Source organism: Podarcis vaucheri (assembly GCF_965113315.1).
Source record: "Podarcis vaucheri genome assembly, chromosome: 15".
In the NCBI taxonomy this organism is placed as follows: domain Eukaryota; kingdom Metazoa; phylum Chordata; class Lepidosauria; order Squamata; family Lacertidae; genus Podarcis; species Podarcis vaucheri.
The window spans coordinates 5532656-5552410 of NC_138753.1; the positions used below are offsets into that span (position 1 = coordinate 5532656).

General features: G+C 42.1%; 1 protein-coding gene across 10 annotated transcripts in view; it reads left to right on the forward strand.

Annotated features, from left to right (window-relative positions):
- The window catches only part of BRIP1 (BRCA1 interacting DNA helicase 1), a 313915-nt gene that overhangs the window by 199524 nt on the left and 94636 nt on the right, over positions 1-19755 (forward strand). For 3 of the 10 annotated variants that reach the window (XR_014214176.1, XM_082201670.1, XM_082201671.1), the window contains one exon: positions 19100-19173. The exons of 4 other annotated variants lie outside the window; for them this stretch is intronic. Coding sequence is in view for 5 of the 6 variants with exons in the window: in XM_082201670.1 (XP_082057796.1) it covers positions 19100-19139 (40 nt within the window). In the remaining variant the exon portion in view is untranslated. 3 more of the 10 variants (XM_082201672.1, XM_082201669.1, XM_082201674.1) reach the window with 3 other exon arrangements.

The following is a 19755-nucleotide window of genomic DNA, read 5'->3' on the forward strand; positions in this document are numbered from 1 at the left end:
CTTTACCTGGATACAAAAAGGCTCTTAGATGAATGTACTACTGCTACCTTCAGAGTTGCTTTTTGTGACATAAAAATATGGCAATGCTTCTCGGATATTCTCCATCTGTAAGAAACGTGCCTTTTCCATTATCCTCCAGTTTCTCACGTTGTTTTACAGTGTGGTGATAATATGTAATAATTTTACATTTCTATTTCTAGATGTCTTTGGAAAACATAATCTGAATCTGATGGGTTCTCCCCCCCCCCCGTTTCTTTTGTTTTGTTTTAAGACATGAATGCTATCTGGAAAACATTCTCTTATCTACTATGTGCAATGTTTAAATAGTATCTCATACAGTCGGCCTCCTGTGGTTTCCAATGGGGGCTAAAATAACTGGCTCTGGCAGTGGCACCCAGCCGTCAGCATGCATCTAAAGCCAGATACAGGTAGCCCTTCTCATTTGTAATACAAATGCAACTTGGACCCACCCACTTTATCTGTTTATAACTGCATTTATAATTTGCCCTCTCCTAAAATATAAGAACAGTGTACAGCAATATTAAAAAATACAAGTAATTTAAATGACTGCAGGGGACAAAATAGGCTTCTGAAGGTCAAATGTGAGAATGACTGCCGCATCTCGGCCGGAAGAAAATTCCACAGCATGGCATTGGCAATACTAAATGCCCAGCTTCTAGTTGAGGCCAGTTGGACCCCTGTAACACGAGGGACAACTAAAGGTGGTTTTTCAGTCTTTATCTCAGTCAGCCACAAACAGTACTTCAAAGTATACCAGAAGGTCCATTTCCTATACCAGCCTGCCCACCCTTCCAAATATTACTGGACTACAAGCTCTCTTCAATCCCAACTATCACATCCCATGATCAGGGATAATGAGAGTTGGTAATCCAATATTTGTTTGTTTATTATTTCAATTTTATTATTTCGGTTCAGCGTCCCATACCGGTACCACTGTTGGCTCCAAATCTACATTATATAGTAGTTCTCATAACCCTATGAACACAATAGTTTTTAATAAAGAATATTCATGGAATTCAGCCTTTCCTGAAAATAAATTTAATTTTGTTTAGCTCCTTTAAAGAGGAACAGGAAAGGGACAATGTATATAACCATATCTCCCACACTGGGAGACTGAGTGATTGTGGAACAAAATATAATAGCAAAAAATGTGTGTCCTCAAGGTTTTCTTAGGCTTCATAGGTGAAATTTGACCTGCTGCTGTAAAAACTACATTTAGACAGACGTCTGCAATAGCATATAATAAAACCAGCTAACTTGGCATGAAGGGATACCTTTAATTCTATGGTACTGTGTGTTTATGAGGGGAAAAGATACACTGAAAGCTATAGTAAAGAATGTTAGATATTGTTGACATACTAAATCGACTTCAGACTTTTTATTTCTTTTTATTTTAAAAGAAGAGCTTGAGAGGTTAAAATATATCAATTCATTAATGCTCCTAGTGATTTGGTTTTTAGTCTAATGAGAAAAGGAAAGGAAAGGTGTCGAGTTTGCTTGTGAGCTTCCCATAATGGGCATCTGGTTGGCCACAGTGCTAACTGGATGCTGGAGAAGATGGGAGAAGATTCAGCAGGGGCGGGGGATCTGTGGCCCTTCAGATGCTTTTGGACTTCAAGGCTCTTCAGCCCAAACAAGCTTGGCCAATGGTCAATGGTCTTGACAACATCTGGATAGCCACATGTAGTCCACCCCTGCTTTAAAAAGTCTTGCTGCAGTCATCAGTAGAAAGGCTTAAAACAACCATGGAGTTGAGACTTGATGGTTTTCTTTAAACTGCATCTTTGGGGCAGGGAAGTACGCATGTACACATTAATTTCTAAACTGTATGCTTGCGCAAGAGCTGTTAGTTTGCTACTATAGATTAGTTCAATTATTAAAGGTTCCAGTGAGCCCAGATCTCCCATACAAGTACTGTAGGAGGTTTCCCATTGCATCTCTGCGTATTTTTGTTTCTGCCTTCCTTTCAAATAGCTTCTGCTGGAAGTTGGGGTAACATTGCCTGGTAACATTCCAAGTTCAATCCCTGGTATCTTCGCTTTAAAACGGATCAGGTACCAAGCGCAGAAAAGATATTCTTTTGATCTCAGACAGCCTCTGCCAGTCAGAGTAGAAAATACTGAGCTAGATGGGCAAAACAGTCTGACCAGTGACTTACGTTCCTCTGTTCTTTTGGCAGTGGGTTGTTCTTACCCTTTCACACTTTAAAAGGTAAACCTTTTGAGGTTTAAGAATGAATTGTGTATTCAACTTTACTTCAGCAAAGAAGTGTCCCTCAGCTAACAGAATTTGGGGGGAATGCTGTGCTTCCCAGTAAAATATCAACTAACCATGTCGAAAAAGTCATGAAAACATAAGATGTAGTCCAAGAACCTGGCGCCATCTGTGTTCTCATTTCTTGAGATCTGCTGCTGATTATCCAATAACACTTCCCCTGTGTTTCGCTAGCCGCATTTATTTTTGTAACCAAGATTATTATTATTTTTCTTTCTAAATTTATTTAAGGGCTTGTTACCATTGCTGATTAGATGGTCAGCTGTCGAGGCAGCCACTCTTTATATAACAGGATATTGTTTTGTTCATCATGTTGCCACATTTGGCAAACTTTTAGCTTAATGCGCCTTTTGGGAATACCAGTCTGACCTCAATCTGAGTAAAGCCTTAATAGTCGACGTGAGGGAGGCTTGCAGGAGGTGGCGGCGCTCATTTTTCCCCCTGCAGACTGTATATTTGTTAGCGCATGTTAATCAGATTCATCATTCTGTTTAATAAAGATTTCATCTGCCACGCGAATGCATAATCGGCTGTGTCTGAGTGACTGACCTTTGTCTTGAGCAGATTATGAAAACTGTATTAAGCATCATCGGGCAAAAAAATGACAACCTTATTAATTTGTCCTTTATGTGTTTTTCAGCAGATTGCACCTCATTATTATGCAAACGCATTACCCCGAGCAAGGAGCCCAGAAGTAGCTCATTAACGTTTCTTTCCCTTGATTTGCAACAGATTTTCTATTGGGGAGTGTGCAGGCAATAATTGCTAATTATGTGAGTTAAATTGTACAGTGCCTGCCTTTTTACCCCCACCCCCTTTCTCTTCTCTTCTCTTCTCTTCTCTTCTCTTCTCTTCTCTTCTCTTCTCTTCTCTTGGTCATATGTTTTTGAGAATGTAGTAGAACGCTCTTCAGGAGCCACAGAGTTGTGGTAAGGCAGTAGCAAGCCCTAGAAGCTGAATTACGGTTGCATGCCTTCCATTTTTCGAGCCTCCAGTTCCACGAAGCATAATTAGGACAGATCAGGATTATTATTATTTTTATAATGGATGGGCTCATACACAGCTTCTCCTTTTAAAGGAGATGAGAATCAGTTGTCAAGATAATTAATGGAAATATCCATCAACAAGCAAACACATGCAGTGGGTAAAATGTTGCCTTGGAGGGAGAAATCAAATCTCATAGCCGGCTGGATTTGGCCTTTTATTCACCCTCTGTTTGTGGCATTCTTCAGGCTAAACCCGGCTCCATTGTTTTATATCCCACTTATTCCCGTAATGGTTTTAAATAAAAGTTTTTGTTATTATTTTAACCAGCTGTCTTTGTCCCTCCCAAAGCCGGCACTGGCAGTATAATTCCCCATGAAATATGTAAGTGCCGAGAAAATTAAATGTGCGGATTTGGCAATCATCTGCGGTTTGACAACTTTGCTCCTAAGTGCATAATTGGTTTAAGCCGGGTAGTGCTTCATACTTATCCTGAACCGCATCTTCTGTAATCTGTCTGCCACTATAGCTGATAAGACTTGGCCACAACTGAAGTTTTTGCAGCGCCAGAAATGAAATCCTGATCCGTTAAGGGTTTTTTTTTGGTTGGATTTAGCTTTATAATCTGGTTTAGAGAATTGTGTGAGTAGACAAATCTAGGAGGAGACAAACCTTTCTGAAAAGATGTGATGAAAATCATCGGATTGGCTTAGGTTTTCTAACTAAACTCTTGTTGACAGCGTAACCTATATTTCCATCTCTTCCCTTACCATCTTTCATCTTTGAGATGTGCCCATTAGGCCAGTTTCCATCTTGAAATTATTTTTCATCTGTAAGGTGTGTGTGTGTATGTACATGTGTGTATATCCCATAGATAGTTATAAAAGCACCAAGCAGCACTAATGCAAGCTTCTCTTGAATCCCTTTTAGGATTTGGCTAATCACTTAAATAATACATACGTTACTGTGATTAACAAAACAGAGTGTGTTTTTTTATTTATGTGGCAAACATTTCGGCTTCTGCCTTCATCAGCTATTCATGGTTGACCATGGTAGCAGCTGATGAAGGCAGAACCCCCCCCCCAAAAAAAAATTGACGTATACATTAGAAACGCAGGAACAGTCAACTGGTGTCCTTCTTTAGAATGTCTGGAGCTGCCTATTGGGTTATAACTGGAAGCGATTGTCCATTTTCCTAAGACAGTAGTGGGAAACCCTTTTCAGCCCAAGGGCTGCATTCCCTCAAGGACTGCCTTCCAAGGGCCACATACACTGGTAGGGGGGGGAAGGGTGGCCAGGACAAAAGTGGGCAGAACACCTGGAGGAAGTCTTACATTGGTCTAGTTGGCTACTTTCCAGTGAGAGGAGGATGCTGGATTAGATGGGCCTTTGGTCTGATCCAGTACGGCTCTTATTGTTTGTTAGGACGCGAAACAATGGCATCAAGTTACAAGAAAGACGATTCCGACTAAACATCAGAAATAACTTTCTGACAGTAAGAGCCGTTCAGCAATGGGACGGACTCTCAGGAGGTGGTGGACTCTCCATCCTTAGAGGTTTTTAAGTAGAGGTTGGATGGCCATCTGTCATCGATGCTTTTGTTGAGATTTCTGCATTGCAGGGGGTTGGACAAGATGACCCTTTGGGTCCGCTCCAACTCTTATGATTCTATAACTCTGTGACAGTCATCATGTTCCTATGACACAACTCAGTAGGACGCTATGCAGTAGCCCCATTAGAAGCAAAATGGGCTTTCTCAGATTTCCTATTCATTTCAATAGGACCTGCATATGGGATGTTCCTGCTAGATCAGGTCGTATCCCTGTCCCTCCTACAGTTCCAGGATGAGTAATTACAGTTTAAGAAAATGAAAAGGTCTAGGGCACAGTTAAATACTCAGCCCATGGAATTTGAGAGGTCTGAAAAGTGCCAAATTTTGATGGCATTGTGCTTCTAATCATCTTTACTTTCATGTCAAAGGGATGCAGATGGCGCTGTGGTCCAGACCACTGAGCCTTTTGAACTTGCCAATCAGAAGGTTGGTGTTTCGAGTCCCCGTGACGTGGTGAGCTCCCGTTGCTCTGTCCCAGCTCCTGCCAACCTAGCAGTTTGAAAGCACGCCAGTGCAAGTAGATAAATAGGTACCACTGCGGCTGGAAGGTAAACGGTGTTTCCGTGCGCTCTGGCTTCTGTCACAGTGTTCCATGGCCCCAGAAGCTGTTTAGTCATGCTGGCCACATGACCCGGAAAGCTCTCTGCAGCCAAATGCCGGCTCCCTCGGCCTGAAAGCAAGATGAGTGTCGCAACCCCATAGTTGCCTTTGACTGGACTTAACCGTCCAGGGATCCTTTACCTTTTTTTTTTTTTAACTTACATGTCCTATATTCTAATAGCAAACTCATTCTCTGAGTGCCAATTCTCATGTAGCTAAAACAATGTCATTCACACACATCTCCTAGCAGACTTCAGGGAATAATGTTTTGTAGAATTTCAAAAACATTACAACAGCCCAACATAGTTTAAAGCCTACTCAGTGGCTACAGATCATCAACTCTCTGTTGAGGAAAGGAAAACCAGGTGGAAATGGGGGGAGGGAATGGAGTATCCTGAAAAAGGCTCAGGTGGCTGCCTAGAACCCTCAGCCAGGAGGAAGACACATAGAAACAGTTTGTTGTATACACACATAACTACAGCTTTTTGTTTGATTAATTGGCTCATTTTTTAATTGGCTCAACTGAGAATGGTAACATTGACTAAGAGAGCAGTAGGCTTTTAATGTTTTGTTATTTGCAGCACCAAAACCATGATAGCAAGTACCACTTCAGAAGAAGCATTCTTCCTCATCTGACAGACACTGGGGAATACCTCTTCTAAGACAATGTGATGTGTGTGTGTATCCTCAAAAAGTAAATGTGTTTTTTCCTTAAAGCTATTATATTTCTATGAAGATTTAATTGATTGATCAATTAACTGACTAATATAATTAATCAACAAAGATTTCTTCATTCATGTGATATAGCCCAGAGAGAGAGAGATTCACAGTGTCTGCTTAACTTTACCATATTGCCATATTGAATTTTGTGTTTTACAGCCAAAATACTGCATTCCACATTCATTTGATTTTTAAATTAGAAATCTCTCTTACAAATACATAATTGTATATAAAAAGCTAAGCCAAATAAGATTGTCAGGACTTCTATTGGACCCATCCAATTTTTGAATGTCAGTCACCTTTTCTGAACATTTTCTAAATAGAATTATCTCTAGGAGACACACTATAAACATTAAAGTAAGCAAACATGCCTCTATTCTCTAGAGACCCTGAGATCCTATTTTGTTTAGCCATAAACTGCATTTTTAAGCAGAACCCAACACAACAAACGAAAGGAAATGTTCAGTGCTACTGTACGTCTTTATTAAAAATGTTTTAATACTAAACTCTCCAGTAGCAGCTGGCCGGGCTTCTGACATTCCAGTTCCTCATTTCTAATTAAGCCTTTTGATTTACAGTAAGACTTATGAAGCGTGCTGAGATGGGGGAGCGAGTAAGCTTGTTTTGGGGTTTGGTTTGGTTTTTTGTTACTTTAACGCATTGTATGGTTATTTTTGCCTGAAGAAAACGAATTGGGTGTCCCCCACGCTTCCAATTAAAGCAATCTTTTGGTGCAATTTTGAGGTGGTTGAATTAGACGCAGCTTCTAGTAGATTCTGTATTATTAAGATCTGCTTTAAAAGAGTTCAGTAGCAGATGCTGAGATTACAAATGCAACATTCTAATTGTTCTGTATTCTAATGAGAGCTATTGTCGCCAGCCAGTATTTTAGAACTGTTATGATGCAGTCCTGGACGCAGCTGCCGCTGACCCCTCAATTGCAGCATTAACAAACCCCTCTTTGTTATCACTATGGGAAATCTCCTAGCTGCTGAGGGTGTGATTTCAACACAGAATGGCATTCATGTTTGGAGTGGAGTGTGGGGAACCTTCACTTTATTTTACTTTGCTTTATTTACAGTGTTTATAGGGCACCCCATCACAGGGGTTCTTAGGGCGGCGTAAACTGAAGCAGATTAAAAGACTTGAGAAAAATTTTAAAAAGATATTTGCCTGGTGCTTAAATCATACTAAAATAGATGCCAGACAACTCTCTTTTCTCTGAGTCTCAGGTTCAGTTCCAAACACCTCCAGTTTTAAAAATGAGAAGAAGGGAAGATGAATAGAGCCAGCCTTGTTTTATTTGTTTAGAGGATGGAAGCTGTCACTAGTATTTAGGGATTTTGGAGAATTCAATTAAAATGGAAAATGGTATTGGAAATTATGTCAGTTTGCATGCCCATCTGCAAACAGGAATGATAATGAGGCAGGCGAATGTGATTGGTATTCATTGTTAGCATTCCCCTGCCCCGGTCCTCAATTTGCTTGCCATCATTTCCCCCCAGTACCTTCTTGAGAGCACCCCCAGGCCCTAATGAAATGAATGACGTGGGCTCTCCTAACAATAACACATTATTAAATTTGGCCATGGTGAACAGTGAGCCGAATAACATCATTTTTGTGGAATCCAAACTGCAGCGGAATGAAAGCGGTGCTGTGTGGAACCAATGTGGGGCGGAATGGAAAAAGATGCCCTTTTTAAAACCTTGATTGTAGCGCACTTGTAGCTGCAAAGCTTCTCTATAAGCAAGAGCAATCACCAGGAGGAACTGTCCCTCAGTGATCAAGCACTTGCTTTGCATGCAGAGGTTCCCAGTGTTAGGATGACTGGCATCTTCGGTTAAACAAGGATCAGAAAGCAGGTGATGGGGAAATGACCTTTTTTTGCCTGAGACCCTGAAGAGCTGGACTCAAGGACTGAATACTCTTGTGGCATAGATTTTGACTGGACAAACAGCACTCTAATTGACACCTGGTCTGGAAGCACCATCTAAATTTCCCACAATGCCCCAAAGTGGCAACGCATCCAAGTCACTGTGGGTAATTTAAGTAGCGACTTCAAGGTCTAGTCTCCTGGCACTCATCAGAACATTGTTTGGTTGTCTGCCGCTGCCGCCAGGTAAACCCACCAGGCCTCACTGACTGTTGAAAAGTATTCCCTCAAGCGTTACTTCATTACTTTATTTTTGGACAAACTGTCCAATATGCACAGTAGACCAGGGTGGTATGTTTCTGTTGCAGTTTCCAAAACACCATCTTGTGCTTCATGCCAAACTCTGCTGATATTGAATTTCTTTGTCAGTCGGATGTAATTTCTGCAACAGAAATTCTATCTTCGAGCGGTCGATACAAGAACATTTGGAAGTCATCAGGCAAACTGTAATAAACGATTCTTGTCCCAGGCCTCTTTTATCAGTATGAGTTGAGAGGATGGAGATTCCTTCTTTAAAAAATAAAATAAATTTGAACTTGCGGTCTGATCCAGCCAAAGTTAATAACTTTTCTAGTCAATGGGCTTTGGTGGGTGAAGTGTTAGAGTTGTACCAGAGAGATCTGAGTTCAGACCCCTCACCCAGCTGTGAAGTTCATTAAGCTAGTCTTCCTCTCTTGTAAGGTTGTTGTGAGTGTGAAAATGGGACAACTGTGTGGTGATGCAGGATAGAGCATTCTCTATGGTGGCTGACTGCTTTTGGAATACCCTCCCCTTGCCAGCTTGCCAGGCTCCAATATTGCTGCTATTCTGGCACTTAGTTAAAACATAATTAGTTTGTTCAAGCATTTTGAAATGCTTTTACTGCTTTAGCCTGATTTGCTTTTTTCACATGCCTATTCTGGTGAGTTCAGTTATTGAAGTTTACTTTATGTATAAATTTATTATCTTTTCTTTCTTTCTTTTGCAATCACTCATAGCTGAGTAAGATTGTCTTCCATAAACACGATTTTAACAATGAGTCCGTAAGTGACAGTGGGGGCCAATTCTTGATCCATATGTCCTTCCACAGTGGGGACATTGGTTCCTGGGTGGGAGTTGATCACGGTGTATAATATAATATAATATAATATAATATAATATAATATAATATAATATAATATAATATAATATAATATAATATAATATAATATAATATAATATAATATAATATACCCCCACCCTGGTATCAGTATTAGTGAGATACTTGAGATATTTGTAATAACTTCAAATAACCTTTCGCATACACCTGTTAGGATTTTCTTTCCTAACAAAATGGAAGGAGTCTTCCTCTATCAGAGGAAACATGCAAGCCAATAAATTTGAAAATCCACTTACTTCAGTGGAGAGAGTTTGTTTTACTTACTGCACTTAACAGTCACCCAGTAACTTGCCTTCTCTGAGCAATGGACAAGAAGTGTCAAATCAAATTAAAAACACAATGGCTAAGATGCAGTTTGATTAGCAGCATTGAAACAATTAAAAGGAGCTAAAATCCACACCAGACAGAAAAGCTATAACCTTAAAAAAAATTGGGAGTGTAACAGGCGTGTCAAAACTCAGCAAAATGGGATGGAAAGTATCAGATTTTTAAAGCCTGGGAGAATAAAAAAAAAAAGGGTTTGCTTGGCACCTGAAAGACGTTCACAAAAGGCTTTTTCAAGTACTCTTGACACCATGCACAGTAATTGTGCAAATGGGGGTCAGAGGGATGAATGTACTAGCTCCACCCCTTCATCATTCTCATCAACCCTAGGTTCTAAAATGCGCAGGAAACCTTCATGAGTGCAGGAGGCTCCCTGCTGTCCCCCCCCCCCATATGATTACACTGTGTCAGAACAGCAGGCAAACCTCTTCGGGACTTCCATAAACCAGGGGCCACTACTGAGAAAGCCCCAACTCCTGTGACCACCCTCCATATCTCAGATGGCAGGGCACTTTGTGGCTGTGCTGGCTGCAGCTGATGGGGTTGAAGTTCACCACTACCAATGGACTAGTGGGGTTTGTTACGGCATTGACTTTTATGACAAATTTATTTAGCATGTGTCTCTCCTTCCTTTCCTCCATTATGGAACGAAGGTGGTGTACGGTAGGAGTGGGCAGACTCAGGCTTGCTGGATCTACTTTGTTTTTCACTACAACCCCGAGATGCACCAACCAGAGTCAAATGCAAAATAGAGAAACAGGGAAGTGGGCACTATCCTGACCCCAGTGACCTGGACACTGTCAGAGGCTGCAGGGGCACCAGATGGAGAGATGAGTTGGGTTCCAGGCTCAAAGTGGACTGATGAACATAAGGAGACCATTGCGCCTGATGCTGTTGGACAGGAGCCCCTCAGAAGAACCTCTCAGCCCCCAAGAACTTATAGGGCCAGAGCCCAGATCTTCACAAGCACCTTTCTCTGAAGAACCAGATATCCCCCTACACACATCACCAGTCTGGTGGTGCAAGGAACAAACCAAGATGAAAGCTATGGAATGTAGGAACAGTGTCCATCTTCAGGCCAGAGAGCTGGCCCTAGGAGCCTCTGATGTTCTCCACAAGAGGGTGGAGCCTGGAGGAGGTAGTCTGGAGACAGATGTTCACAAGGCCTCAGCCTGCTCCCAACTTTCGCCAGGCCTGTCCGTGCTCCAGCAGCCTTCAACCTAGCCTTGCCCCTCCGGCCTTGTTGCTTTCTCTGTGGGATCTAGCATTGGAACAGAATATGGTGCCCCTGAGCACATGCTCAACCCAGAACTGGAACCCACACACATTTCTTTTTTTACCCAAAGCTTTATTGATTTCAGCAGCCTCATTTAAGGGAAGGAGAGGCTTTTTGTTGTTGGCATTGCTAAATGGTTGGGATTCTGTATCATTGCTTATTTACTGCAAATCACCTGGAAAGCTACCAGTAGGTCCCAATTGTCCTTCTGCCAGCTGCTGGTATACGTGTGGAGACAGGGCACTGTTTTCCCTCATTCTGTGTAGTTTTAAGAGGTGGAGGCTGAGTTCTGTAAGGGGTCGGCAGCCAGCGGCCAGGGAGCCAAACCCGGCCATCGCCAATCACTCTCTAGTCTCTCCAGAGCAATCATCCTGTTTTGTCCTATTTGCGATTTCCACTGCAGTGTGGGTCAAATGATGGGGGGGGGTTGTCATGCTAAAAGGGGTGTGCTGGGGGGCAGAAGTCACTAGGATGGGGAAGAGCAAAACCCAGGTGAGGAAGCAGAGGGTGGGGGGACACTGCCCCACTGTCAAAGGCTCACTGTGGTCACCTGCCAATCTCATTGCTAACTACCTGTTGTTCAACGCAAGCGAGACTCTCGGCCCCTTACGTATTGGGTTGGGGGGCTGTACCCCCTTCAAGCCCTGTGGTCCCAAGGTTTCTTCCATCCAAACCCTAAGCACATGCTTAGCACCAGCAAGGTGGCTGGTGGCAATGGAAGTACATTCTGTGGCAATTCAGCGGAAGCCTAAATGTCTGCAAAAGAAGTTGAGCAATAACTAATTGGCAATAATGCAACACACACACCCCTAGCATTGCTAAGTTAACAGACACCTGAAGGGAAATGCAAAACCATTGACTCTATTTATGCTCAAACAGAATGAACCATCTTTTAAAACTCGAAGCAATGATTTCATGCTGGAGTCTCCTTTGAAATTTATTTGCTGGAGATATATTCTTTCCCTTCTGGAGCATAACTTGATATTCCTAAAAGCATATTTGTTTTCCTCCTCAAAGAGAGAGAAGAGAGAAACTTCTTAGAGACATGGGAAGAAGCCATTTCTGCTCCTTTTATAGCCAATTCCTTTTATACAGGAATTGTGGGTCAGACAACCCATTTTTCCTCACGAATACCTGGGGACTGTTGGGATTACTTGGTTTTGTTTTGGTTTTTTTAAAAAAATGTGAATCTACCCTTGGAGCTCCACCAATAGTTGCTAGACATCCCCTTTCCTACTATTCTGCAGATGGTTGGAGATTGTTAATCTTCTCTTGTGGAGGTTAAAAGACTTAGCACTGATGGGCTCCAGGTTCCCTCTGAATTCCCCTACATGGAGCATTTAGGCGACAGCTTTATTTTGGCTGTCTTTAATGGCACTTGTCAAAACCGCTAATGTCTGGTTGCTGATTGTATTTGCTAACCTCATCATCTCCTCCTGCCACCATCTGCCTTTCCCAACCCTCTTTGTCTGATTCCCTCCCAAGTTGAAACAAAACCTTACCATATGGGACCACCAGACCACCAAATTTATGGATTTATTTATTTCCATGAAGTTTTTTTTATTACTGTAAAATCAAAAGTACAAACAAACGGGGGGGGGGGGGAAACCTGATTGAAATTACTAAACATAGCAGCAGTAGAGGTTGTATTTTCCTAATGAATAGAGAGCAGATAATGTAGAAAAATGAAAGCAGCAAAACACTTCATAAAAGCTGGTTTTTGTATTTTGGTGGAGGAAGAGAGTTTTGTATATCTGAACTGGATAGATAAGAAATGAAATCCCACCAAACGGTGTAGCATTGTTTAGGGTCTTCCTTTCCTTTTGAAATACAGTGGTATCTTGGGTTAAGTACTTAATTCATTCTGGAGGTCCGTTCTTAACCTGAAACTGTTCTTAACCTGAAGCACCACTTTAACTAATGGGGCCTCCCGCTGCCGCCGTGCCGCTGGAGCATGATTTCTGTTCTCATCCTGAAGCAAAGTTCTTAACATGAGGTACTATTTCTGGGTTAGCGGAGTCTGTAACCTGAAGCGTATGTAACCCGAGGTACCACTGTATGTAATTTGTAGTTGCTTTTCTCTGCAGTAGCCAGAGTCCGCGATACATCATTTAAACGCACAAACCTGTAAATTTAAATATATAAGCAGTTTTAAATGTTTCATTTCTTTCCTTTTAGCACCCAGAGTTAATTATTAAAATCACGAATCCCCAGATACACAAACTGTTCCCACTTTTTTTTTTTTTAAGTATGTCTCTCTCAACAATATATAAGGGTTTGTGACAACATGTGCTTCTCTCTGTTTGGAAACAGGCCAGGTCAGGTTTGTGCATTTAAATGATGTATCGTGGACTCTGGCTACTGCAGAGAAAATCAAAGTGGAGTGATGAACATAATTCTAGATATAGGTAGGTAGCCGTATTGGTCTGCCATAGTTGAAACAAAATTAAAAAATTCCTTCCAGTAGCACCTTAGAGCCCAACTAAGTTTGTTATTGGTATAAGCTTTTGTGTGCATGCACGAAAATATTGGTATCTGAAGAAGTGTGCATGCACCTGAAAGCTCATACCAGTAACAAACTTAATTGGTTTCTAAGGTGCTACTGGAAGGATTTTTTTTATTTTGATGAACATAAGGAGACCATTGCACCAGGAAACCCAGAGCAGGGTATGGAAACCATAGCAGGGCACCTGCTTTGCATGCAGAAGGCCACTGATGTAATCCTCTGCATCTCCAATTGGACTGGGAGAGACTCCTACCTGAACTCCTGGAGCGCAATTGCCAGTCTGTGTCTACACTAAGATAGATAGACCAATGGACTGACTCAGTGTAAGGTTTTTCCTATGTCCCTGTGCCCACCTTGTCCAACAACAGATATTCAGCAGCAAACTGCGTCTGAAGATGGAGGTTCCATGTGGCTATCGTGTGTGTGTGTGTGTGTGTGTGTGTGAATTCATAACAAATGAAATCGATTTCATCTATATCTACTCATGTGTACCAGAAAATCGCAACCTTCTACTGCTTCTTACAACTACGTAACCCCAAAGCTATTGCGTTGTTTGGATTTATTTTAACAATTGGGTGCTGATGAAAAGCCCTGGCTTCAGATCACAATAAGGACATGCAGAATAAATGCAGTGAAATATGCCAGTTCATAAAATACACGCGTGTCGGGTAGAATCTAGATTGCAAAAGGGGGTCTCTGCGGCTTTGAGTCGGAGCTTAAAGGTGGCTTAAAGGAAATGTCCCGGGGTAGCCAAAATGGGCAAGGTTTGCTCTTGCTCCACTGTGTGTTGTTATGGCTTTTGGGGATTTAATACAGGAGTTTCAGAATTGCAGGCTTTCTGGCCTAATTTTTCTTTGTAAGATGTAAGGGGGAATAAAATGTGTGCGATGATATTAATTTGCTGTTAACTAATATGGCACAACATCAGTGGGCGACAGTTAATCTATCAAACCCTGCCATGGCCCCTTTCTTGTTGTTTTAATATGTTATAGGGATGAAATGTGTTTTTCAGATATGTTTTATATTTGTACCAGGTAATGGAAAGTACAATATATTATGTGCTTATACCCTAGAGGGAGGGGGGAATTGTGAGGGAAATAATTGAACATCGTAAATCTTACCCTGCACTTCAGCCTTTCTTTGCCTTCTGTTTTGTATCTCTCATGCAAAGTTCTTAAACCCAGCCTCGTCCATCACAACACGGCCCCTGCTCTGGCATGCATGGTATCCCTGGCCTGGCTCTAAAGAGCTGAACAGGGTGTACTTGGTAGTCTGGGCTCCAACACCATGTCAAAACCTGCTTTTGAAAGCCCTCTCTATAAGTGACCCACTTTGCAGCAATGGGGGGAAGGAGGCGCTCGGGGCAGAAGGCTCCAAGTTCAATCCCTGCAGTCTCCAGGCAGAGCTGGGCAAGACTGCCATCTGAAACCCTTGGCATAAGGCAGCTTCATAGAAACATGCTTAGTTGCTTTCTAATGTTTGTCAACGTCTTCCTGGAACTTCTATGGTTTCCGCACACAAAATAAAGGTAAAGGGGCCCCTGACCATTAGGTCCAGTCGTGACCGACTCTGGGGTTGCGGCGCTCATCTCACTTTATTGGCCGAGGGAGCCGGCACACAGCTTCCGGGTCATGGGGCCAGCATGACTAAGCCGCTTCTGGCAAGCCAGAGCAGTGCACAGAAACGCCGTTTACCTTCCCGCTGGAGCAGTACCTATTTATCTACATGCACTTTGATGTGCTTTCGAACTGCTAGGTTGGCAGGAGCAGGGACCAAACAACAGGAGCTCACCCCATCGTGGGGATTCGAACCGCCGACCTTCTGATCGGCAAGTCCTAGGCTCTGTGGTTTAACCCACAGCGCCACCCACGTCCCTACAGTAAAATTGCTAGTTCATAAAACACACCAATATTGATCTAGACTGAGGTGACCTAGGTTTTTAAACTCCTAGGTCAGAGTTTAAAGGGGCCATTTACCCATCTAGTTCAGTGTTGTCTTCAGCAGCTTTCCCCACCCTCATGCCCTCTAAATGCCCTCCGTAATGTCCTCAGCCAAGTCGGGAGTTGTAGTTCAAAACACCTGGAAGGCACCAAGTTTGGGAAGGTTGGTCAAACAGCATCGCTCTTCAACTGATGGGTTTGGAACCCCACCTCTGAGTCACAGTCTGATCTAAGGTGGGTTGCAACAGCAGCACTCTCACCTCCACATAAATTTATGATAAACAAAATATTAAGGAATGGGTCTACACATGCAGGTTTTGGTTAAAGGTGAGTCCTGGGTCTGGAAGAATGAAAGAATACTAGTTTGCACTAACTCAGAAGTGGTTCTCCAGGGTTTTGCCCAAACCTAGCTGGAGATCTCAGCAATTGAACCTGGTTTCTTCTACATGCCAAGCAGGTGTTCTTTACCACTGACCTGTGGCTTACGATGACAAAAGGAGGCAGGCAGGTTGTACTTTACATTATAGAGGGAGACTGTAGACTCACAGCTGCTGCCCTTGGCAAGAAACATTTGGCTAATGGCTAGTTTGGCATCAATATTTTTCTTAATGTTTTGGGCAGTATACTAATGGCTAAAGTTCAGTTGGATCTGAAACTTTTAAACCTAAACCCACACAGCCCAGGAGCACATGTGAAGTAGCAATAAAAGAAAATAATGGTTTTAAGCATAGACAAAATGCCTTTGATTCACTGCTGAGCAACTGCCACCAACCACCGCACATCTGGATTTGGGGAAAGTCTTCCAGGTCAAAAATCACGACTTCTAGAAACGAAGTATTTCTGATAGCTATTAGGTGTGTGTGCGTGTACATGCATTTCAAATAATGAGGACTATCCACAGACTAATAAATCTGCCTTGGGTATGTTTACATTCAGCCATGTCTCTGAAGGGACGACAGATCAGATGTTTTGGTTTAGAAACTTTCCATCATGATATGGTGACTATGTGATTCCTTGCACAGTAGGCTTAATAACTTCCTTTTTCTCTCTCCCCCCATCGCTGTTAAGATTTACTACGTAGCTTACGCATGCCCTTATCAGACAGTAATCTTAAAAGGTTTTCCTGTCTTGCTAACAGTGCACTTCGTTTTGAGTCGATGCTGAGTAAATATAATTGAAGAGCAAGTTATGTTCCCAAGCATCTGGCGAAGTTCCTCTTAGTTAATCGTTTCTGTGCAGAGATAGATACACACTCAAACACAAAAACACACACACAATGTGCTGGCCTACGTGATGACTCGAAGGGCGGGGAAAACCTGCACTCTTTATCTGCCCTTCTTTTGCATTCTATTTGATCATCTTGTGGCAACATTACCTGAAGCCGTTTAACAGTGTTAAAATGAGGCAGTGCGATGTGTTTCGGGATGGGCAATTTATCAGTTTCTTGTTCTCTCCAGTCAGTTCATTTCTCCACCAGTTTGTGATTATTGCTATCATTAAAAAAATCCTGATGAAAATTTCTCCAAATACATATATTTTTGCAGCAGTTTCCCCTAATATAATGTATTTTGCATGTTAGATTCACTTTTATATGCATTTTATGCACACTTCATTCTAGTATTTGCATTTTTGTACATGTTGCTTGTTTGGAGAGCGGTGTTGCAAAATTCAGAGAAAAGTGAGTTTCAAAACATAGCTGTAGTTCGTTTTGCATACAGCTTCATAAAGTGTGAATTTATCAGGTTTGCCTTTAAATGCAAACTGAACCAGATTTCTTTCCAGCCCTAGTTGTCTTAAAAGGCTTTAAGAAAATCTTTTAATGGATCACTTTGTATATGTAGAAAAAGAAACAATGAGCTAGATTAAAAAAACAACTAATCCAATAATTATTAATGGCACTCAGACTTCAACTCTGGATTCCCCAAATGATTCTCTCAGCCCAGGTGCTAATTTAGCATGGGAGGAGATTTCATATTGGAGCTTGTTGGATGAGTCTAATATAATGTCCATTCCATGTGCAAAAGGAGCTTTGGTTTTTTTTTCTAAGCAGTTGCCTGTAAATGCTTTTATAAAACCATTCCTAGTTTCAACAGTTATTGGAGGTTTCTTAACAAAAAATTAATGTTAGAGCCATTAAAAGACATTTATTGGTGGGGAAATTTGACCTTTTTAAAAGTTTATGTACAGCAGCAGAACTGCACTTCAGTGGCTTTTCATTTTGTTGTTGTTGTTGTTGTTGTTGTTGTTAATAATAATAATAGTAGTAGTAGTAGTAGTAGTAGTAGTAGAATGGAATGCTTCCCTGAGTCTTCAGATGTTTCACATGGCATTCTTACTGATCCTTACAACAGCCCTGCTAGGTAGTTCACACTGCAGATGAAGAGTTGGAGATAAGAGTCGTTGGGAAGCCTGTAGCCCTCCAGATGGTGTTGGCTGTTAACTCCCATCAGCCTCAGCCAGCATGGTCAGTGGTTAGGGATGCTGGGAGTTGCAGCCCAACTCCTGAAGATCTGCAGCCTCCCTTCATCCTAAGTCCACGTAGTAAATCCCTAACTGAGTTTCCCCGCCTCTGCTTTTGTAAACCTTGCCGACAACATCAAAGGAATTATTCGTTTGGCATTACTCAACAGCTTTACAGCCAATTCACTACTAATATATTTATTAGTACACGTAATATATTTATTTGTGCTTTTATCTTGTGTGTTTTTCTCTTGAACTGCCCCAGATCTTTTGATGAAGGGTGGTATGTAAATCCAATAAAGAAAGAAATAAATTACCATTCCATCCCACCTTTCTGCCAAGGCGCTCGGGGCATTGTATACAGTCTTTTCCTCCTGTCCAGCTTAATAAGTAGTCAGTCAGTTTGTCCATTTATATACCACTTAATTCGGACTGTCTCTAAGTAATGTACAGGCAACTTCCGGTTTAGGCACGTCTGTATGACATGTGATCAGCACGTCATAATATAAAAGGGCAGAGTGGGCTTAGGTGTGCTCTGCCGACGTGTGTTGGGGTCCAGAATGGAGCCCCCCGTGCAAAATGAGGATTGCCTGTACAGGTAACTCAGCAATATAACAAAGGTAAAGGTAAAGGGACCCCTGACCATTAGGTCCAGTTGTGGCCGACTCAATTCCATGGCATCTCCAGTAGGGCTGGGAGAGAGACTCCCTTCCTGAAATCCTGGAGAGCTGCTGCCAGTCAGTGGTAGACAAGACTGACCCAAATGGACCAATTGGCTGACTTGCTATATGGCAGCTTCCTGGGTTCACGATGATATTTTTTATATTCTAGTACTACTTCTATCAGGTAACTGGTGTGTGTGTGTGTGCTGTCCTCTTATCAGGAAGTGTGGATATGGTAAAGGGGACCCCTGACCATTAGGTCCAGTTGTAACCAACTCTGGGGTTGCGGCGCTCATCTCGCTTTATTGGCCGAGGGAGCTCGCAGACAGCTTCCGGGTCATGTGGCCAGCATGACTAAGCCACTTCTGGCTAACCAGAGCAGCGCATGGAAACGCCGTTTACCTTCCCGCTGGAGCGGTACCTATTTATCTAATTGCACTTTGACGTGCTTTCAAACTGCTAGGTTGGCAGGAGATAACAAACATAAAGATTAGTTAAAACCACACAGTGGAAGAGAGAAAATGTGACTTGCCCAGTGAATTAGCTTCATGGCTGAATGAGGATTCGAACTGGGTCTATAAGCCTGGAACATTCAACTTCTTCACCTAGGGATTTAAGTCATCTAAACTAAGCATTTTTTTCTTTGCAGTCTCCGTGCAGACCCTCCTGGCTGTTCTGAGCCTGTATAGAACAAATCTTGGAAAGTTCTACAGGGCGAGCCAGGTAAATTGATGCTGATACGGCCTTCCCTTGATATATTGTTTCCCCAATCACAAAATTTGTTTTATTCATATTATACTTTGTCATACCTCAAATGATAATTACCGGTAACTCTCAGTGTTTGGGAGAGGTGCTTTCTGAGATGTCAAAGTCTTTTTCAGCTAATAGTTCTGCTGCTTCACTGAGATTTGAACCCATAAATCCCTTGCCTCCTCTCTCCTTTTACACTGCAATTCTGCTCAGAAGTAAGCCCATTGATTTCAGTGGGGCTTGTACCCATCAGGTAAGTGTGTAAAAGACTGCAGCCTCAGGCACTACACCATGCCAACCCATCATAGTGAAATAGATTTGAAATTTTGACCTTTATTCCTCAAGAGTAAATTAAAATTACAGTAACATTACCTCTTTCTGATTATATTTCCTTTATTTTTTTAAATGTGTACTTTACTAAGCTTAGTATGCAAACTGTTACCAGCAAACTAGACCACAATAGCCAGGCCCAATTGCAAACAGATGGCTCTCTCTTGTTCTGACGGCCACATGTTGCCGTAGTGAAAGCTCTGCCCCCGCCCTGCTTCCCCAATC